At 39.6% G+C, this 23827-nt stretch overlaps 1 protein-coding gene across 2 annotated transcripts in view; it reads left to right on the top strand.

Moving 5' to 3' along the window:
• The window catches only part of CADPS (calcium dependent secretion activator), a 464921-nt gene that overhangs the window by 342704 nt on the left and 98390 nt on the right, over positions 1–23827 (top strand). For both annotated transcript variants that reach the window (XM_027864021.1, XM_027864023.1), the window contains exons 17-19: positions 6227–6383; positions 7324–7465; positions 22650–22805. In XM_027864021.1, coding sequence (XP_027719822.1) covers positions 6227–6383; positions 7324–7465; positions 22650–22805 — 455 coding nt within the window. The remainder of the gene's footprint in view (positions 1–6226; positions 6384–7323; positions 7466–22649; positions 22806–23827) is intronic.

The following is a 23827-nucleotide window of genomic DNA, read 5'->3' as shown; positions in this document are numbered from 1 at the left end:
TGGAAGGCCATTATATTTCCTTATGATTAGGAGGATGATTTCAAAGCAATGGCAAGCTCTGCACAGCTTTGAGGAATATACCAGAAAAGTGAATAAAATCCACAGGGTTGGGTTTTTTTTCTTTTTAACCCTAACCTTGCCTCTCAGGCATGGCCTACCCAAAGTAACTTTCACGATCTTTGGTTGTTGTTTGTTTGTTTTTTTTCTGAATGTGAGTAAAGATCTTTCCATATTGGCCATGCTATTGACTCAAGTGTCAGCTAGAGTATTCTTCAAGAGAATGTAGGAGGTTTTCGCAGTTCTTCCTTAGTTTGAGGAAACAGAAAGCTTCCTCCACTACACCAACCCTCATGGGATAACCAGTGTTCTCAACATCTTATTGTGATGGTTCATGAACATTGAGGGAAACCACGATCAACACTGAGTTCTAAGTGAGTTATATTTTAAAAATCTACCTGTGGTTTGGGGAAAAAAATATTCAATGACCTTTCACAAAGTTGTATCCAAAGAGATACCAGAGAAAAGTTAAGCTTTCTGGGAAAAGCATGAATTTTGAACATAATTTTTCAGGTCCTAACCATTGTCCAGAACTATCTTGACAAGGATTGTCACGAAACATTTTGCTTTTATGTATTTAAAAAAATCACTGTCATAGATGATTCTATGAGAGAACAAAAGTAGATTCAGAGATTTGTTTTCAGGACTCTTAAGATTTGTTCTTAGGACTAATGATGACCTGGGTGCACTTTGGAGATAAGGAAACTGAATTCATTTGTATAAAAAGGTATTTTAGTTACATTTGGTATAGTCACTTAATGGTACACACACTTAGGCAGAAACGTCCTAGCCAAACTGCAAACCTATGTAACTTCATTCGATTTTATTCACTGAGCCCCTGGATTTCTGCTCAGCACCATGCTAGCCTGGTTCTTGCCCTCAAGGAGCTTATAATCTAACTAGAGAAATACACAAAGAACAGATGGTTTGTTAGTGTGAGAGTTTCTGCCACAAATGGAGATGTACTCTCTCTCTTTGACTTAATAAATATGTCCCAACACATAGAGGTCAAGTAATAGTAATATATATTATCATTATTATTGTTACTATTATGGGGATAGTATTATTATTTTGAGGGAATAGCATTGCTATTATTATTACTAATAATAATTGCTAATGGTAAAACAGCACTTGCTATGTGCCAGGCACTGTGCTAAGTGCTTTACAATTATTATCTCATTTGGTCTTCACAAAATCCTTAGGAGATAGGTCCTTTTATTATCCCCATTTTACAGATGAGGAAACTGAAGCAGACAGCAGTTAACTGAGTGGCCCAGGATCACAGAGTTTGTAAGCGTCTGAGGTTGAATTTGAACTCAGATCTTGCAAACTCCACATCCCCTCTACCCACTGTGCCATTTACCACACATCAGGTCTGAAGCAGAATTTGAACACAGGATCCCCAACTCCACAGTTAGCATCCTACCCACAATGCCACACATAAAAAGATAACTGACATGAGAAGGTTAGCACAGGTGACAAGTGATGTAGGATTTCAGAGTAAGGGACAAATCACTTCCAACCTGGGTACAAGTTGGCATGGAGAAGGTAAGATTTGCATGGGATCATTAATGATGGGTCTGTGATGCCAAATAACAGTAACTGGTAATCTGATTTCTTTGGACCTACCTCACTATGATTATTCTCTGGCAAAGTGTGGCTCCATTATTTGAGCAGCAAATTCTCCTAAAAATCAGTAAATTGTAACATGGAAATGTTAGCAATGTAGGGTGGCAAAAGACCTATAAAAATGCAGCATGGATTTAATGTCTCCTCCATCATATGATCTTTCAAACCCATTTAAATTCCAAAATAAAGCAATCTCAGTGTCCCAGAGAAAATTCAGAACTGCAGAGAGAGTCCAGCACTGTAGCTATCTCCACAATAGTGTAAGCTTTTTGTCCCATCTGTTGTCTCAATGGCCTCTTCATTGGATTCTGCTCTCAGAACCTCAACAGGGAGAAATGTTATAAAACACTGTCCTGTTTTGCTGCTTTTCTTTTTGCCCAATCTCTCTCTATGTATACGTATGTATATGTATATATGTATTTGGACACACAGGGGTACATATATACATGTGAACGTGTGTGTGAGATATACAAAATTTAATTTTGGGGTGATTGTGCCTTCTCTTTGAAAATATTTTTAAAAGCACACAGGTAAGCAGTTGGGAGATAAAATGGCATATTAACAGCTTGGAAGATGGTTTGAAGAAACATTACTCTCTTTCAGAGTAGTTCTAACCAATAATGAGTTAGAACATTTACAAGAATTGCATTCGCCTATACCAGCAGAGTAACCAACTTTTCAACAGCAAGCAAACATTTATTAAGAATCTACTGTGTGCCACAGCCACTGTCCTAGGTACTAGGGACACAAAGACAGGCGTGAAACAGATTCTGAAATCTAGGAGATTACAATTCCATCAAAAAGTGAAAAGCCAGGCTGTTTGCTGAATGAGTCATGTGCCCTCTGTACTCACTGGGATAAAACTGGAATTAGTATTTCTTTGGGTGTCCCTCCCCAACAGAGTCATAGAGTCATTTGTGGTTAGAGAGTTCCCAATTCTTTTGGGATGCACAAATAAATACTGCTCTCTCTCTCCCTCTCCCTCTCCCTCTCCCTCTCTCTCTCTCTCTCTCTCTCTCTCTCTCTCTCTCTCTCTCTCTCACACACACACACACACACACACACACACTATTGTTTATGTTGGTCCTGAGAGCTTTTATACTTTGGGGTTGGTTGCTGGATTTTGTTACTTTAAATTATCATAGTATTCTAAGCAAGCTTCAATCTTAAGGTACATTAGGAAATAAGCTTAAGAAAAGACTTGTTGGTAAGAGTATCATCATTATGGACCTATTTGTTCAATAGTTAATTGATTGGTAACCATGTGCTAAACCCTTTACTGAATGTGATAGATGCCACCCCTGGCCCTTGGATTCATAATGTGAAATGGAGAGATAGGCAAGACTAAAGCAGTTCTGAGCAAAGGGAAGGGAAGGCCAATAAACATTTACACAATGCTTACTATATGCCAGACATTGTACTAAGAACTGTTTACATTTTCATTTGAGTGGAGAAACACTCCATTCAAAAGGTTTTTCTTTCTTGTCCCCTAGAACAAATGACATCTCATGGGTGTGTTGGTGTCTTTAAAAAAAAGATTTTTTTCTATAGACCCACATAGTCTCAGAATTATAAAGAATCTCAGAGCTCATGTAGCCTACCTGTGTACCTGCACCCCTCAGTGGCCATCCGTGTTACTATAGCCCTTACAAGCGCTCATCTTACTTTCCCTTGGAGATTTTCAGTGATGGCCATTGTTCCACTTCAAGACAGCCCTAATCATTGGGAGGTTGTATTGAGGTGAAATCTTCTTTTGGCTTATATCACATTGTATCAAAATGCTAACCAAGAAACTGACCAAAACTCCTGGAGAATACCATACCTCAATCTTTGAAAGGAATTTTTGCTTTTTAAGAGGGCCATGGGGGAATGTCCAAGATACGCAGTCTAACATGGGGCAGGAGGCAGGGGGAAAGTCATCAGACCTGGGCCCAGGGCCTTGAGGCCACAGGTTCCCCACCCCTGGACCGGGCATTTAGATTGTCTCTTTCCAAAGGGATGGTAAAGCATCAAAGGAGAGATGGAGGGTTTTCATCCACGCTGATTATAACCAGATGTCCAAAGAGAACGCAGTGAGCCTCGGGGCTCTCATCTCTCTGCACAAGAATCTACTAAAACCTCATTCATTCAGACCACCCCTAATTTAGAAGTTAGGGCAATTTCAATTCCTATGATGTTTCCACTGAGGCAAGAATTTGAAACAATTCCTTCCTCTGTCAATTGTTAGGATCACACTGAAGAGTAAAACGAATTTAGTAGATGATCTTAAGCCAATGTATAAACAAAGAGGAAGTGGTTTTGCCAATGTCTTTGTGAGTCTGGTAATTGATTGTTGTAAGTTGTATTGTTCAGTCATTTCAGTCATATCTGACTCTTCATGACCCCATTTGGGGTTTTCTTGGCAAAGATACCGGAGTGCTTTGCCATTTCCTTCTCCAACTCATTTTACACATGAGGAAACTGAGGCAAACAGGGTTAAGTGACTTGTCCACAGTCACACAGCTAGTAAGTATCTGAGGCCAGATTTGAATTCAGATCTTCCTGCTTCCAGGCCCATCACTCCACTACACCACCTAGCTGCCCATTACTGTAAGTTAAATGATATCTGATCAATGAGTCTGTTAATCAACAAGCATTTATTAAGAAACTAATTTGTATGATCGGAAGCAGTATGGTGTATTATGTAGAGAGTCAGCCTTGAAACCAGGAAGACTAGAGTTCAGCTCATACCTGTAACACATACTGGCTATGTGTCCTGAGTAAATCACTTGGCATCTCAGTGTTTGAGCCAGCTCACTAAGACTATAAGAATCAGTGAAGGCGCCAGCCTGTATTGGTGGAAGACAGTTTTCACTCCTGGGAATTCCCTATAGCAATGAAAACATAGTCCCAATCCCTGCCCCTATGTGCCAGCACTGTGCTAGGTGCTGAGGATACAAAGTCAAAAATGAAACCTGTATGGTTATGGCATATAAGCTTGACTTCTCGAGAGTTGTATTTGTCCACATTCTTCACTCATTTTGCTTATTAGTGCCAACTTATGTGACTCAGAATTATACCGGTATAATGAAAATTCTGTTCTTTTAAAATATCTTCTAACTAACTTGGACTTTTGAGTATGAGACCGGTCACCCGAATTCCCCTTCCTGATGCCCAGAATTATTCTGAACCAATGAGGTTTTACTGTGTATTAAATTGAAACTATAGCTATATATCTCCAGTCAAGCAGACCTTGTAGAATGGTCCATGACTTGATTTTTTTCATTTAATTTGCAAACCAGCCCCATGTTGATAAAGGAGAAGTAAGTAAAATGGAATCTCATGAAAGAAGAAAGGCAGACATTCTGCCTCTTGATGGCTGTTAGAACATCCCCAATAACCAATAGGTCTAAGAAGAGCTTGGCCACTATACAGCCCGTTTCATTTATGGAATTCTTTTCCATAATCATCTTTCATGTTTCCAGTCTCCTTCCCATCTTCTTTTCGGGTGAATGCTCAAAAGTGTTTCTGATGTAAATACTTTCAGCCACTGTGGGCATAGGGAGGGGGGAGGCAAGGTGGTGGTGGGTTATTTTTTTTTCTTTTGCTCTATCACTTCCAAGTGAGCCCACGAGGTCCTGTGGACATCGCCACTCATGCTGCATGCTCCCTTGGCAGAAGTGATTACTAAACATGCGTGCATGCCTTCGAAGTACATTCACATCTGGCCGTGGCTGATGAGAATGTCACTCCCAGAGACCCTGCACAATGATTTCTGAGAATCCACGTGCATGAAAATGAGTTACTTCACTGATATTTTTTGGTTTTCAATGTACATGTGTTTCCAATCCCCAACCCCCACACCCTGAAGAAAAGTAAGTCCTGCTCTCTCTACGTTTCTCAACTTTGTTTCTATGGAACAGATAGGAAATTGAAGACACTCCCTCCCCACCCCCACCCCAACTACTTAAAGACATTTTAAAGACACAAAATTGAGTGTAAATATTAACAAGAGTGGATTTACGTGGCTTGCTGTTTACCCTATGTGAAATAACAGAAATAGTTCGTATCAGTGGAGAAATGTGAGTAAATTAGTTTGTGTGAGATTGTAGACAAAGTCCAGACATCCTAGAAGCTTCATTATTTTGAAATTTCAAATTAGCAGAAAACCCACAAACACAGTGAAGAAACTCCCGAATTTTGATACTCACAAACAAGAACTAGCCAAGCACACTGGTCAGTAGCATGACTCAGAATTTGTAGCATTATTGTAAATTGAACAGAAGTTTTGTCCACCATCCCCTCCACCACGACCCCTGCCTGCCCTAATAATCTTGACCCTCCAAGACATTCTTGAAATAAAGACAGGTTGCTGCCTTTGTGCTCTGCTCTGTATATCCAATTGTATTTTTGAAGAAAGCTGTTCTCTTTACAATAAAACTAGTGACCCCTCTGAATGCCCATTTAGACTTGAGCAGCTACAGGCTTGCATTTGGGGGGCCTCGGGTAAAGATGAAGGCTAACAATTTCTCTGCCTGTTGTTCTTCTGCCTACCTTCAAGGCGTTTGCATGGTGGTCAGACTTAATGGTGGAGCATGCTGAGACGTTCCTGGCATTATTTGCAGTGGACATGGATGCCGCCTTGGAGGTGCAGCCCCCGGATTCATGGGACAGCTTCCCACTGTTTCAACTGCTCAATGACTTCCTCCGTAGTGATTGTATGTATCATCTTCTGTAATTCTGCTTTCCTCAGTAGATAAGAAGGGACAAGTAGGGAGACAGACGATGATAGCCTATCGTTACTAACACCAGACTTTGTGCAAATACCTGTGGGCATACTCTGAAGGAGTAGAAAGCACATTGACACTAGAGTCTGGGGTCTGGATTCAAATTCTGCTCTGATACTTGCTAGTGAGACCTTGAGCGAGTTACTTATCCTCCTTGGGTCTCCATTTCCTCACCTCTAAAATGAGGACTAGATGACCAGGGAAGTCTCTTCCAGTTTCAAGTGATTCTATCATCCACGGGTGTCCATTCCTCCACCTTAACATTCAGTTAGGAGGTGACTCTCCCCTAAGGGGTAGACAAAACTAAAGCATAGCATAAAAAGAAGATGCAGGGAGTGTATGTATATGTGTAAGTGCGTATGTTTTTCCCTAAGCAAGGTAACTCATTTTACAGTTTTTGCAATTGGTGTTTTTCATCAAAACATATCTATCTTCTAAAGGAAAAGGAGCTTCCAGCATTGAAAGCCCATACTACATTAGTGGGGGGAGGGAGGAGGGGAGAGATGAATCTGCACAGGATGTTCCTTCTCCTTGAGAATGTTGGGGGGGGGGATGCAGGGAAAACATAAGAAATGGTGTGGGATTTTGTTGTTGTTGTTTTAAAGGAACATGACTGTTTTTCTTTTTCAAAGGGCTACACAAATGGGTAAGATTTTTTAAAAATTCAATCTTCCTTCCAAACAGATTTAAGGACGAGTTCCAAGGCCGTTCTTATGTTTTGTTTTGTGTGTGTGGTTTTTTTTTTTTCCCTTTTCTTTTTGGCTTCCCTATCGGCAGCATGTTTATTGTATGAGACAATGCCTCTGCTCAGAGTCTGTAGGTGGTTAGAACGAAGGCGGGTTCTCATTCCACTTTTACTTGTCTGTTCTAGATAACTTATGCAATGGAAAATTTCACAAGCACCTGCAGGACCTGTTTGCCCCACTTGTGGTTAGATATGTCGATCTGATGGAGTCCTCAATTGCACAGTCAATTCACAGGGGCTTTGAACGGGAATCGTGGGAGCCAGTAAAGTAAGGATACCTCCTTTAATACCACGGAGTTTGGGTGCAAATGGATAGAGAGTCATGCAGAGTTGGATTAGCACTATAATTGTATATTATGTTATCACTCTAACCAGAAGCAAAAGCCTCAGGATGTTTCTATTACCATGTTCACTTTAGGCTCCTATGGTCCAGTGAGCTGGTTTCAAAGGGCTCATGAATCAGATTATTGCTTGAATTAGTTTTACTGTACATTTGGCCACAAAAAGTGAAACTTTAAATATTTCTTAATCTTTTTTAAATTTAAAATTTTTAAATTTTGCTTTAACATCTTATTCTTATAGAGTGGAAGATGCCCAACTGGTCCATTGTGACCATATTGTGACCATCTTGAAGGCCAATTTGATTGCAGTTGCAGCCATACATATCCCTTCCCAAGTGTGGCTCTTGGACGTTTGAGATGGGGGAGGGAAGGAGAGGGGGAAGAAATTTGATCTGATTCAAAGCTCCCAACCTGACCCTCACAAACTACCCTTCTAGGGAACTTGAGACCCTGATGTCATTTTCTTTTATGGGTTTGGAACACCAAAAATGCCTGTAGTTGGTTTGGATTTTTTCACTTCTCATCTTGGTTTTCATGATAGCTGGTATGTACCAATTTGTTGATTGAATCTGTGTCAAAAGTCCATGGTGGGACTTCATCTGGATGGTTTTAAAGTTTAAGGAGAAACCTGAGTGGAACACATTGGGCCATTCCAAGCACTTGAGGAACTGAATGTTCCCAGTCTCCACAAGACGTCTTTCCCAGGGGGTAGACTTATCAGCAAATAACTTTCTCCTCTTTGAAAATGAGGTGCTACAAAGCTTTTTGGTAGGATTGACTGAGAATCAGGACAAAATCAGCATCTCCATTTCCGTCAAGACAATAGGGATGCCCCAGGTCACTCCACTTGACAGACTGGTGGCTGTAACCTGTGTGCAGATACCAAAAGAAATTATTAGCAAGCTAATATACTCAGATTTGTAGCTCTCTCTTAATGTAGCCCTGGCTTTTTAAATAGAGGAAAAGGATGGGTTTTGACTACATGGCACTAAAGAGCAAATTTTTTAAAAAATTTAAATCAGTACTTGTTTTGCCTCCAAAAAGTATCTTCAAAGTGAAAAAGATTAAGCCAGGTACTATCAACATTTTATAAATAGCACTGGGTTACACATAATCATTCACTTAATTTGTGCTTAATTTAAGAGAGGATTACATTGATGACAAACACATGCAAATAAATCAGTTGTATCCATTAACACTTTTTCAGGTGGGGGGCAATTGTTACCCTTGTGAAGTCCTAAATATACCGAACCTCTGCTACAGTAAATTTGGAATTCGAAATCTATTTTCTCAGTCTTCTCATTGTAAGTAGAGGTGTGGTTCTTGCATTTTAAGATTTAAGTTCTGAAAGAGAGAAATTAGCTGGAGCATTGGGCTTCAGGGGTGGCCTGACAATTTAGAAGTGAATATCACTTAGAGACAATAAAATACAGATAGGTAGGAAGTGTAAAACATTTTCTCTTATGAAGATCTGGTTGGCGATTACAGCTGTCTCCTGTAGGCTCCATACAGCAAGTGGGGGGAGAGGGAAAGACCTGAAAATAACAACCAGAAAAACAAACTGAATTAAGATGATATTTAGTCATATGATTTGGGTAGTCACAGAAGCTAGACCTCTGATTCATGAACAAATTATGGATGAGAGGAAGCAACTTCATAGGACTAGACAAAATGAAATCCAGTAAGCCATTCTCAGAAATGTAGGGGTATCTCTAAAAATGTGTATCTCTATAATAGAGATATACATGAAAGTAATTGAGGAAGTGTGTTATTAATCCCCTCTATGACTATTTGGGACAGAACTTTTAATGGGGACAAATTTTATTCTTCTGTTTTGGGCTTTTATTTGGGGGGTAGCATTGTTTAAATTTTTTTGTATGTGTGGTGGGTGTGTTTTTCCTCCAGTAAAGAATTTGTATGCCTTTCATTATGCTTATTCTAAAGTAAGAAACAAGTTTAAGTAAATAGGTCGAATTTTCTGAATGTCGTTCAATTCATCCATCTAGCTATCTAACTCTTTCTTTCTCTCTCCCACGGTTTCTCTCCCTCTCTGTCTACATACCCTGCTCTCTTTGTCTCTCTCTCTCTCTCTTTTTCTTTCTCTCTCTGTCCCTATTTCTGTCTCTCTTCTCTCTGCCTCTCCTTCTATTTTCTTCCTTGCAAGTTTCTGTTTTATGAATGTATATTTTTAACCTCATTCCTTTAAAAAAAAAACTTGGTAAGACATTTATTTCTCATCAGCCTTGTAAAGAGAAGTTCTCTATGATTCTATGATATGCAAATATTACCAATATATTGATTTCGTTGTAACAATAGAGTCTCTGACATATTTCACAATTTGTACCTGTGATGGGAAGGGGAATTAAATGAAGTAGCCAATTATTTTCTCTCTTAGAGAATTTCTGGCATCACCCCTCCCCTCACCCCCAAACAGTTGCTAGAGAATGAAAGGAACCGGGTAGTTGATGTCTTTATTTAAAGTCTCCATGGGTTGGTATCAAGCTGTAATATCATGATTTCCCAACCACCCAGAAGTTATTCCACAGCAGAGATGACCTCCCCCGCAAAAGACTATAAGTTTCCTGGGGGTAGGAATTGTATCTTCTCCAAATGTTTTGTCTCCTTTAACACCTAGGGTAGTGCTCTGAACATCGTAGGTACTTAAGGATACGTAATTGTTGAATGAGGGACTGTGTGGAATAGTGAATAGGATGCCAAAAGACCTGTGTTCAAATCTTGCCTCAAACTCTTACTAGCTATGTCTATCAAGAGCAAGACACTTAACCTCTCTGACCCTCAGTTTCCTCATCTATAAAATGGGGGTATTAATGACATGTTACCTACCTTTCAAGGTTTTTTTTTTTGAGGCTCAAATGAAAGATTGCATAGAAAATATTTTGCATTTTAAAGCACCATTTTTAATGAGACTAAAACTTGGTATGACACGGGAGAAAATGCCTTATATCTGGAGTCAAAACACGTGGGTTCAAATCCTGACTCTGATGTGACCCTGAGTGAGTCACATTGCCTCCTGTGACCTTTGTTTGCTCATCTATAAAATGAGAGGTTCAGCCTCTGGAATTCTTTCCAGCTCTTCATCTATGATCCCATGATCCCAGGTTCTCATATTTGTAAATTTAGGGATTTAAGAACTTTTCTTTTTCTCCTGCTAAAAGGCAGAATTGCCTGGTGATTAAGGCCATGACTTTAGAATCAGGAAACCTGGGTTCGAATCCTGCCTCATACTTACTAGCCATAGGAAAGTTGCTCTGACTCTCTCTGTAACAGGCATCATCAAATCAAAAACCATTTATTAACATCCCTTCCAACTCTAAGGCTCTGTGATCATTCTCTTTGTTTTGTGAAGCCCAGGTGGCTTAATACAACTGATTTCCCTTGCTATTTCACTCCTACATAAGATAGGTCTGTTTTCTGGAGCCCTGGACTAACACTAGCATAAGGTTTTAGAGTTAAGACCTTAGGAGATCATAGAATTCTACCCTTTCATTTTACAAATAAGGAAACTGAGGCAGAGCTGAGACTAGAATGAAGGTATCCCTACTGTCATCCAGGCACTCTTTCCACTACACCATAAAACATCTCCAGGAAACTCTAGAAAACCTCATTAATAAAGATTCCAGATTCATGCCTATAATGTGACTCTTTCTACCACAATCAATGTATACTGAATTATCCCCTCAAAATGGTCTGTATCCTCGTCAGAGAGATGTGTGAGAAAAGGATTAAAGCTACTTTTGTACTAAATTCATGTTTTTTGAATGTGCTTTTTGCCAAATGGCCCCAAAGTGCAAATAATAGCAACAGTCAGTCAATAAGCATTTATTAAACACCTACCGTGTGCGAAGCACTATGCTAAATGCTGATCATATGAAGTAAGGTAAAAGATAGCCCCTATTCTCAAGGAGTTCACAGTCTACAATAGCAACAAAAATCAGGTCATTTTACATATCACCTTAAGGAAGTACTTCCCTCAAAATGTCACTCCACAAAGTAACCTGTACAAAAGTTATTATCTACCTCTTAGACAAAGTATTGATTATAGTAACATAAGATCGAAATTAACACTACTACCAAGGTACTGCTTAAGAGTAATGCTGCTACTTACTATTTTGTTATCTTGGGCAAATTCTACCACTTTTATGGGCCTCAGTTTCCCCATCTGTCAAATAAAGATTTTTGAACTAGATGCTCTTGAAGGTCTCTTCCAATTCTAAGGCCAAGGATCCTCCATATACATGGCACTCGTTTGCAGTTGGCACAGCCAAGTACACATTCTATCCCAAAATGATACACAGCGCCAATTCTGCCAAAAGTCACCCATCTGCTGGTACAGTGTATGTTTTGATCTTGAGGCTAAAACAGAGGACAAATGAATTTCTCAACAAGTTCAGATACACATTATGTTTCCCTTGACTTTATTCTAAAATGTCTCTCTCACAACCAGCACCTCTTCCAATTGGTTTTTAGAAGTGCCCAGTTTTAATCAAAAGTCAGCTTCAGTTCACTTGACCCAGTAGTGTCAAGCTAGTCATCACAAAGACACTGAGACAGGTCAATAATCTCACCAGAGTGGATAGTCCCTCCCCTGGTTCAGATTGCAATCCTTCCACATTTTTCTCATCCTGTGGAATCTTTGTCCATGCCTTACTTGGAATCCTCCTAAGAGAATCCAACCAAAAAATGCTGGAAGCCTTCAAGGTAAAGGACAGCAGGAAAGGCAGTGTGCTGTACCCAAGCAGTGGCGCCGGAAGACATGATCAGTGATATGTACTGTTGTATAAATACATAATATATACGACTTAACTACTGTATGACCTGAAGAGAAGGTATGTCAGTGATGTAGTAAAAACAAAGGAAAATAGGTGTAGAGACCAAGGGCTTCAAAGGTAGCCATGAAACTACAAAAGATCCCAAATAATCCCTCCAGTGTATCAGATAAATCTTCCAATGAATTCAATTCCACAAACAATTATTAAGCACCTACTATGTACAAGACACTGTGCTAGTCACTGGGCACATGAAGACAAAATGAATAACAGTCCCAACATGCCCTCTAGGGATTTCCATGGTCGACTGAGAGGATCGAGGGAGATATATTTGCACGGAAAAGCAAATAGGAAATAATTTGAGAAGGAGGTTACTGGTAGTTAGGAGGGACAGATAAGACTCCTGCTTTGGAAGCTGTGGGGAAGATGGAGACAAAAAGGCAGACATGGAAAACCAGGAAACAAGTTAGAAGATTATCAAAGTAATGGAATTGAGGAGGTGATAAGGGCCAGAATTAGGGTGGGATCCTCTTTGGAGGGTTTAAGGAAGAGCATGGACAAGGATTATACAGAATGAAAAGGTTGTAGTGTGCACATATGAATGGTGCAAGGCATGCATACATTCCAACCCAGGGCAGAACTGACACAGTCCATCCCTCATTCTCACTACTTGCCCATTCATGTATGTCCTTAAAGATGCCTTCTAGGACACTTCTCATACTGTTATAATAACACTGAAGCCTACCTTCGTCTCACATGTGCCCTCTGAGACTCTTGCAATTTCAGTTCCTTTAATATTGCTGATGTTCTGTGACTCACAACCATTGATCATTACTGAGAGGCTAATGAGGTTTTTTGGGTTTTTTGGTTTTCTAAATATGAGCATTTATAGCAGCATCTAGCCGGGACTCATGGAATACTGAGTACTGAGCAATTTCTCAGCTGCCATCCAATCAATCTCTTCTTCATATTCAATTCTTGACCCAGTTTATTATCTATCTGCTGCATCTTTCACAGAAGAGGAAGGCAGAGAGAGAGATGGAGAGACAGAGAGGAAGAGGAGAGAAAGGGAAAGGGAGTAAAAAGGAAAGAAAAAGAGGGAAAGAGAAAGAGACAGATGAATAGTCACAGAGAGACAGAGACAGAAAGATAGAGAGAGACAGAAAGAAAGAGACAGAGAGAGAGAAGAGGGAGGGGAGAGAAAGAGAGAGAGAGACTCAGAGATACAGAGAAGTTAAGTGATCTGTCCAAAGGCTTACAGGTAGTCAGTGCCAGAGACAAGATTTGAGCCTATATCCTCTGACCCAAGACTCAGTGTTATTTTCCCTGGGTCACACAGGAGTATTTGGAGAACATCTTCAATGAGGGCCTTTCTTTTATTTTAGCTTTGAACCCACCTCTGGCGAGCAGACATTTCCATATTTTATACCTATCTGTATACTCTTTGAATGGTTGAACAAAGAAACGTCTGCTTTGGGGGTAGGGAATTGGTACAGGGAAGTTAACAAACACTAGCCATGGTATTCTTCTATACCTGTCAGTCACGTGATGCTGTAAAGATGTGGATCCTTTGTAGAAAATTACACAATCTATTCCTTTTCTCTCTCATGAACCTGGATACCCCCTGGGCAGGCAGGGAAACATTGACCATTCTCATCAAGTATGTAAAAATAATGAAAAGAATGCAAAAAAATGGGGGGGGCAGGGAGGGTCTGATGTTTTCTCAGTTACTTTTTTTTAAAGATGGGGGCGGGGACAGGTCCTTAATATTTTCCATTCATTTAGAATCTTCCTCCTGTGGAGATATCTTGAAAACAATTCTCTACCTTTAAATTTAAAGCCTCCCCTCAACACCCCCCATCCCCAGCATGGCTGTGTGTTCAGGTGGAGTCATTCTTCCCAACTCCATCTAATTAAAAGCCATTTCCACTTCCTCTCAGGGCATATCCAGCACTGTGGTGCCTCACCGTTCTGAGCCTTTTTTCTCAACTTCCTCAGCTCCTGGGATGATTGGAAATTAATTCAATTCAATTTAAGAAGCAAAGATTAAGTACTCACTATGTGTAGGCACTCTGCTAGGCACTAGAATTTCAGAGACAAAAATTAAACCGTCTCTGCCCTCAAGAAGCTGACATTCCACTGGAGGGAGAGAGGTAACATATAAACAGACGAGTAAATAAAGAGAATTTAAAAAATAAATGCAAAATAATTTGGAGTGGGAGTACACTAATAACCAGGTAGGGGTTCTAAACCTAGGTTCTATGAACTTGATAAAATATATTTTTGATCATTGTATTTCAATATAACTGGTTCCCTAAATAATCCTATGTATTCTATTTTTCGTATTTAAAAACATTCAGAGAAGAGGTCCACAGACTCCAGCAGACTGCCCAATTTGTCCATGGTACAAAAAAAGATTAAGAATTCTTACATTAAGGGAATATGGAAAGGAGGTAGTGTCTGAGCCAAGCTTTGAAGGGAGCTAAAGATTCTAAGAGACAGAGAAAAACAATCCAGGCATGGGAGGCAGATGCGTTATTCAAGAAATTTGGAAATCATGATTTTTGTTAGTTTTCTTTTTTAAAAATTGGGTTTTCATTAAACTAACAAGTTTAAAAACATTTAGAGGGACAAGAAATTTCTGTATGTGAATATTCATTTCTTGACACCAGTATAAGCTAAACACTGAGCTTAGAACTGGGGATGAGGTGGAGGAGCAGACACACATAAAAAGACATAGTCCATGCCTTCAGGGAAGTTAGGGTCTGAGGAAGAAAGGGTTATCTACACATGGTACACATATCAATAGCAGAAAAAAAAACATTTTAAAGTCCTTTTGTGCCTAAATGCACCAAAAAGACCTAATTCTAAGAATGTCATTTATAACAGTTCCCTAGATCAAGGACAGTAGGATGGTAAAATAGAATGGGAATTCAGGCCAGCAAATAAGGATTAAGTGCCTATTCCATACAGAGCCCTGGTCTAGGTGCTGGGTGGGAGTCAATCAATCATTGAGTATTTATTAAGCAGAGTATGGGCTGCACAGTTTGCTAGGCCCTACAAATACAAAAGGCAGACAGTCTCTGTTCTCAAGGAGCTCCCATATTGCTAGAAGGGTAACATATGAACAACATATTCACCAATAAACACAGGATATGGGCAAAATAACTCAGTGGTGCGGAGGAGGGGTGCAGGAGAGCACTGATACTAATAACAGGGGAGTAGAAAAAGTCTCTGGAAGAAGGTGATACTTGAATTGAATCTTTCTAAGTGGGAGAGGTGAGGAGGGAGAGTGCCCAGGCACAAGGAAATAATCTGTGCAAAAATAAAATAAAATAAAACACACAAAGAAAACACAAAATAAAACAGAAACACAGAGACTAGAGATTAAATTATGTGTCCAGGGTCCAGAAGAAAGCTAATTGGGCTAGGATGTCAAGTGCATGGAAAATAAAGCAGCCCTAGCCTTCAAATAGTTTTCATTTTACTAAAGTGTCCCTACTCATTCTCCCTGGTATATTCTAAAATTAAAGCAATCATTTAGTGTTTTTAACTGTTCATGAGAATCATGCAATATCCGGAGATTCCCAATCATGATACTAAAGAAGGGTCATGACAGAATTAATTTTCTATATAATAGCAGGAGAACTTTTTAAAATAATGATTTCCAATAATAACTATTTCAACAGATTAAGGTGAGATTAGTAACTCATATTTCTACAGGACCTGGTAGTTTTACAAAGCAGTTTCCTCAGAAGAGCCCTGTAAGAGAGGTAGTAGGGGGATGTTGACCCCATTCCACAGATGAGGAAAGTGAGGATCAGAGAGAGGGGAGGAAGCTTGCCCGTAGCCAAATAGTAGCATTTCACCATTGAAAAAGAGGACTCCCCTATCCACATGTGTATTAGTAAAATATTGTGCGTTATTTAGAATTGCTTACTTATTAGGATATGCTATTAATATCCAAATCAAATATTAGTAATGTTATTAATACACTACATTATTTTGCTAAATAAATAATATTTTATCATTTCTAAAAGTCTAGCATCATAATGTGTTGTATAAAGGAAATGTTTCCATGTGAGTACAGCTCAGTATTCCATTCCAAATGTCAGATTTTACTAATACAGTATGTTTTGTTAATAGGTCTATTTTTTAATTTTAGAATGGAAAACAAAGCTCTTTTCTGACTTGTGCACCAACCATCAAGCTAATCTGTGTAAATTAAGTTGCGTTCGCATACATTTCTACGTTATTCATTCCTTGCTGCTTTTCATTTACTCAGCACTGACATTTGTAACTTCCCAGGCTACCATCTCTAAAGATTCACTAATTCCTCTATCATTATGCACTGCGTGCCTCGCTTAATGATCACATTTGCTTATATAGGCTGGCACATGTCTCAGTGGAAACAGTGGATGGTTTGGTTACAGAGTAGCGCTTAAGTCTGGGAACCATCAGGGACCAAATACAAAGACAAATAAATTCACCAGCACAACAGGAAAACATGAAAAATGTCTTCCCCCGCACTCTTCTTAGGATTACGGAGGCCATCTAGGCCGCCCTTTTTTGTTTTATAGATGAGAATACTGATGCCCAGGGAAGAAACTGATTTGTCCAAGGTCGAATAATCAGTGACAGAGGCAAAATCTGAATCCAGGTCTTCTGACTCCAGAACTTGTACCATGTGCCTACCTTATTATTTTTCTATTGACTAATCATTCTCCCCGTCAAATCTCAACACAAAGGAGAGAGACAGACAGACAGAGAGAATTCCCATTGCCCATTGGTTTTTGCATAATGGGAATCACAGTGGACATAACTCTGGTTCATCTAATTCACTGCAAACAAAAACTAATGTTTTTTGTTTATGCTGGAACTAAAGCCATGCTCATAATTTTCTGTAACAAGATAACTATTGAAATAAAATCACAATAAAAACAAGTGTCCAGGCATCTAAGAGATCTGAAAATGAACCCAAAGAACCTGTGATAGATGGGAATCTTGCCAAGTCAGCCCAGAGTCAGTCGTGACTCCTCCAGGAGTCTTAGTTTGCAGCGCACAGCCTGTCTAAGACAGAGCTGGCTTGGCAAGGTACACCATCCTCTTGAGGAGAGCCGAAAAGAGAGCCCCGACTCTTTGCCAAAGGGCTGTCAGCCCTGCTTGAGAATAAAGGCAGGGCTCTTCTCAGATGCAGCCTTGGCTCTGGCTTTTGCCTGGCTAAATCAGGCACCATAGAAATGTTCGTATAGATTAGATGATTTTACCAGTCCTGTAGCATTGTATGACATCACTCTCTACCCCTACCCCACCACCCACCCACCCACACATCAAAAGAGAGAGAGAGAGAGGCAGAGAATGAGAGACAGAGACGGAAATAGAGAGAAATAGAGACCCAGATCGAGAGAGAGAGAGAGAGAGAGAGAGAGAGAGAGAGAGAGAGAGAGAGACTTCTTTTGTCCTTATTGTTGATTCCTCCTTTGACAATAAGAAATCATACACCAACTAGCCCAGTCTTCCCTGGAAGAACAAACAAACTCTAATCTAACAGTTCAAATACATTTTTTTTTGCTGTATCTAAGAACTTAGTATTAAAAAAACATTTTTGGAATACTTTACTTTCCAATCCCACACATTTCTATCTACTTCAAGTTGGATGAAATTAACCTCAGAGAAGACATTTTCATTCTCTTTTTGGTCTTTGTAAGATTAAACAAAGGTTAACCTTTTTTCTTAATACTTCTTAAAAAAAAATTTTCCCTATGCTCTGGCCTCATTGGCTTTGAAAGCAGCGGTTATAGCTTTCAATTTCTGCCTGTCACCTTTAAAGTCTCCACCCTCTCCCAAACGTTGATGCAGGTGAGCAGCATGTTATTATCTGTTACCATGGGGCTCAAGAAATGCCCAAGAGAATATTGCCCTGAGTAATTAGTCTATCTCAAAAGCTAAATAACTATTAACAACTTCTTCATGCCAAAAAACAAAAAAACAAAAACAAAAACAAAAAAAAAGCAAGAAGAAAATGTTCCTTTTTGATTTTTTGCCTAACCGATGATTTAATTGGTGTTGGGAACTCCCAATGAGGAATACTTTCTACCAATGTAGATTGCTACCAGTTCTGTAAAGTAGAGCCTTAGACATTTGATTGGAGTTACTGAGAAGTTAAGTGACTTGCCCAGAGTCACATAGCCAGTAGGTGTCAGTGGTGAGACTTGAACTCAAGTCTTCCTGACTTCAAGGAGGGCTCACTATCCACCATGCAACAGTCTCATAAATGATTTCAGTATCTACACTTATTCCTGCAACATTGAAATTTCCAGCTATGAAGGTTCAGGGCTGGTAATAACAGTTCCATCCATCTAAAATAGGATTATTATTTTGAGTTCGAAAGGATCTTAGAGGTCATCTAGTCCAACCCCCCCTCATTTTACATAGAAGAAAACTGAGGGATAGACGAAGGGAAACGACTTGCCCAAGGTCATACAGTAAGATCTAGGATTTCAAGCCGGGTCTCCAGACCCCAAAGCCTGCACCTTTTCCACTGTGCTGTGCACATTTTGGACCCATCAGATTTTAGACCATCATTGTCAAGATCTGGAAACAAAAGCCAATTCCCAAAAGGCGAGGGAAATATGTGATCATTGCATGTGGGTGTCGATAAGCTCCCTTCCAATTTTGACTCATTTTTTTTAATCAGTCAATGTTTTTGCCGTCTGCTTCTGAGTGCTAAGCCCCAGGGAAGCTTCCTATACCTGTGGCTCCTTGCTCTCTGATGTGCTGATGTGTGCTGCTCCCCGTTGTCTCCTTGTTGACTTAACCAATTGAGTTACAGTTCTCCCCTGCTTCTGCCACATCTACATGGTCATTGTGATGGTATTTTTTTCTTTCTGTCTGTTTCTTCCACAGGAGTTTAACCAGTACCCTACCCAATGTGAATCTACCTAATGTGAATCTACCCAAAGTACCCAATCTACCAGTTAACATCCCTCTAGGCATCCCACAAATGCCTACTTTTTCGGCACCGTCATGGATGGCTGCTATCTATGATGCTGAGTGTGTATTCAGTCCACATTAGCTCTAATTTAAATTTAAGTGATCTTGGCATGGATATGTATTGTTTATTTCTATGCATCCTATGTAATTTCGAAACAGAGATGGAGACAGATAATTAGACATATTTTGCTGATCATACAGAGACAATATTGTTTATTTCTGGCATGCGTGGTGTTTGTAAGGAGTTTTCTATATTCAGCACTAACAATTTGTCTTACGCCCACCAAAAGCTTGGGGAGCTGACTTTTGCTTCCAGTTTTTTACAAAAGAATTGTTTGTTTGTTTTTTAACTGATACAGGTAATATGAGCTCTTGCAAATGTTCATGTGGAAGGGCACAAGAGACCTTAGCAATGGCTTGGCCCCTAGTCTTGGACCAGTTGCAGGCCCAGTATAGTCCACCGTCGCCTTCCTAGATGTCTTTGTGATTCTTCGGCTCTCTAATAACCAGGCAACATGTTTCAGAATGATAATAAGCTCTTCTGAGTAGGTCATTCTTGCTAATGGTCTACATAGTTGAAGGGAAGACCCATGCCAGTGATATCCAGAGTCCTTAAAGTTGTTAACTAGTAGAGTATTCACAAATGGCTAACAGTTAGTAATGGATACAGAATATGAGCAGTAAAGAAGTCATCATTTAAACCATCCCGAAATCAATGAGCATTGTTATTTGGAAGACCTACTTTTACAAACACCTTCCCAAAAAGGATTAGAAATGGTTATTCTCTTTGGCGCAGGTAAACAGATGAACAAATGGTCTTCCTAGAAATTTTTGTAAGTACATCTTCCACTTTAGGAAATGAGTCCTCTCATCTTTTTCCCCCTATCAAGAAGGAGAACCAGTGTTCCCCAACTTTACCCCATGGAAATGAAATTAGAACCACGTGTATGATTAAATAAGTGAATAAGGCTTAGCCATTCTACACCCTGCTTTGATCCTTTTTCTTATACAGCTGCTAATTATAGGCCCAATAAGCTTTTCCTTGAAAGAAGAAACTGGCACATTTTCAAAGGGAAGCATTTTAATCAAAGGAATAAAAAATGGCTTCCAGAGGATAGTGATGTTGTAATATCTCAAAATCACATTCATCAAGGTAGCCCTGCACCAGTTTAGGGGTTTTTTTGTTTTGTTTTGTTTTGTTTTTAACAGTCCAAGTAAAGAACTAAGCATGTCAGTTATATCTATACTTGGAACTTTTTTTAAAGCCAAACCTTAAGAGAAAAAATTCTATCTGGATGAAATAACAGTGGAATGATATGATCAATGTGTCTGATTATCTTTAGAAAAACAACTAAAAAATCTCCCAAAACTTTTCTTGGAAACAAAACCATGAAAGAAACCCAAGTCATATCCATGCTAAGATGACAGTGTTAAAAGTTAGCTTAGGCAGTATCTGTTACAAAAATTAAAAATACATGAAAGCTTTTATTCTTTCCCCCTGTGCATGCTCTGTGACATTGTTTTTTTTTTTTTGAAAAGATATGAATCAAGACATGATAATAATGCAGATAATGGTCTCTGTTCAATTAATTAAGGCATGAGTGGGAACACATTTTGGGAACTGCTAAGCAATCAAAATAATTTTGGTGCTATTGCCTTAACATTAACAGTTTATCTCAAAAATAAAAAGAAAATATTCTTTTCCTCATGTCAAAACTTAATAATAAGCTCTTCAAAAGAAAAAAAAACCCTAGAAGAAATTTTCTGAAACTATGAAACCAGATGGGTGTCAAAATGTTGTTGTAATAAATACCAATCATTGCATTCATATGTACTTAATGATTTAAAACATACAACCATGCAGTTCCAAAACGGGGCTTAGACTAGTCAAAGTTGTGGGGTGTTTTCCAAGCATAGGATGGGGAAAGGCTGAACTTCCACACACAGTTAATTCCTTCATTTAAAAAAAAAAAAGGAAAAAGAAGGCCTCATTTCACAATCACCCACCAGAAAATGCCTGATTCTATATCTTTTCATGATTCCAGTTTCCTTTGATCACTTTTCATTCTAAGGACATGTTTCCATGTTACCTTCTCCTTTGTGTCAGAAACATCTAGTTACTGATTCCCAGCTGGTCTGTCTTTGAGAACATCCCTTTCGTCAGTCTAGGGTCCAAGGTTCCCCTTGGCATGTTGGGAGTTTGGCTCCCTCCCCCTGCAGTAGCCATGTATGCATATATGCATCAGTTGTATTTCCCTCTGAAGCATTAACTCAATGCAGCTGGCATCTGTCACAATAGAAACACCCACTCTCATCTGTTTCTATAGACGATGTCAGAACAAGTGGTAATGCATGGTGTGTTGGACATCTTATAAATTACTGTGTTAGCATTCGTGGTATGCGAGGAGGGGGGGTGGCATCTCTCAGAGCTCCCACTGTCCTTGCTACAAGAGAGAGGCTGAAGCAGAGAACGGCAAAAGGGTGAAATGTGGAGCATTTTCTTTGTACCCACTCAATACTATCCAGGCCCAGAGTTTGCTTCCCCAGGTGAATGTTTTTTAGATGCCATTATAAAGAACCACATGGAGACTGATGGCTCAGTCAGTACAGGAGAGTGGGTAAAGTCCACGAGCTGGTGGAAGGGCTCAGGTCTTATCACTGGTCCAAAGCATTTGCATATATCACATTAGCCTCCCCAGCTCCCAGTCTTGAAGCTGCCTTTGCAATAGGCTGGCCTGAGAAAAATCTGAGTCAATAAAGCAAACCGAGATCTTGGATTCAAGATATCTCAGTGGACCCAAGGTCAATCGATTTGTTCTGGCCCCACAAGAGACAAAGCATGTCCTCGCTCACCACTTGTTAGCACTGTCCTTTACCTGGCAATCTGAAATCTCCAAGAGCCCTCCGGTTTGGAGGGGAGCGGAGGAAATGCATGACGCTCTGAATCTGGATAACTGCATGATGCTGACATGTAGTTATTATTGATCGAGATTTTTCTATCTCAACATGTGGCCTTCATGTGAATCATCACATATGTTAATGTGGTTATTGAAAGAAGGCTGATTTTTACCATACACCTCTCCCCTAGTCATTCTTCTAAGGCATATATCATTTTATCTTCTTCTTATTGGTCTGGAATGATTTGATTAACCCAGCTGACTAGGTAAATGTATGGTAAAACTCAAAATCCTGCTGGTGGAAATCCCCCCCACCCTGCCACCGTGTTTTGTACGTTAGAACCACTGTTTGCCCCAAGCACAGTTGTTGGCGTGATCGGGTTGCTTTAAGCGGTGAGTAGCGTATGACCTTTGCTTTTGTTCTGTCCTGCCAGTAATGGATCAGGCACCTCTGAAGACCTCTTCTGGAAACTTGATGCTCTGCAGACTTTCATTAGGGATTTGCACTGGCCTGAGGAAGAGTTTGGAAAGCACCTAGAACAACGTCTGAAACTGATGGCGAGTGATATGATTGAGTCCTGTGTGAAAAGGTAAGCCCGTGTGCCTCCACAGCTTAGCTTCAGCCCACTGACTTTATTGGAGGATGAATAACAGATTCTGATGAGGTATACTAGGGAGAGAAAATGAACATGGCTACCAGAAAATGACGTTTGGCCTTTGGATCATGCGCACAATGCAGTAACCACCAAAAAAGCAGCTCAATTAATGTGGTTACACTGTTAAGGCTAGTCAAGCCAGCAAGCAAGTATTAAGTATGTGGCAGGCAAGTCAAAGTTGAGCAACTTTGCATTTGGTCAGTTGGTAGGTTCTAAAGAGCACCACTGAAGAAGGTGCTCATCAAGGAGGCATCTCAACAGAAGAAAAGAAAGAAAGAAAGAAAGAAAGAGAGAGAGAGAGAGAGAGAGAGAGAGAGAGAAAGAGAGAGAGAGAAAGAAAGAAAGAAAGAAAGAAAGAAAGAAAGAAAGAAAGAAAGAAAGAAAGAAAGAGGAAAGAAGAAAGGAAGGAAGGAGGGAGGGAGAGAGGAAGAAAGAAAGAGAAAATGAAAGAAATAAAGAAAAAGGAGGGAAAGAAGGGAGAAGAAATTCTTGTTAACTAGGTGCTAAGTTCTATTGTTCCTATGTCATTAAAGGATTATAAGTGTTGTGAGCACAATCTAAATTCAGTCATCTTTTCCTAGTTACAGCTGTTCTGGGAAAATGTAAAGCCAAATAGATATACCAAAGAGAGGGAATAGTTCATGGAATAAATACTCTGCCCAAGAAGTACCTATTTCATCACTTGAGTACAGAAAGGACATTTTTTATGTTAGAGAGAGATGGAATGGGGCTACTGAAATGTCCACACCACTTGTAAAGAAAAGTAGGGGATCTAGAAGGACGACAGATGCAGAAGTGCCATAAAATTTATATCAATTGATCAGCATAGCCATAGTGCCAGATTCAATCCCATGCAGTACCTGCAGGAGCCACTCCAGAATATAAATGCATTATTTTTTTTAATCTTACTGGAAAAAAAAACTAGTGAACAATCCCATGTTTCTTAAGATATCATG

This window comes from Vombatus ursinus, unplaced genomic scaffold (assembly GCF_900497805.2).
Source record: "Vombatus ursinus unplaced genomic scaffold, bare-nosed wombat genome assembly UNPS02014773.1, whole genome shotgun sequence".
NCBI lineage: Eukaryota > Metazoa > Chordata > Mammalia > Diprotodontia > Vombatidae > Vombatus > Vombatus ursinus.
The sequence above is the reverse complement of the archived record's forward strand: the minus strand, read 5'-3'. Positions and strand labels throughout refer to the sequence as shown.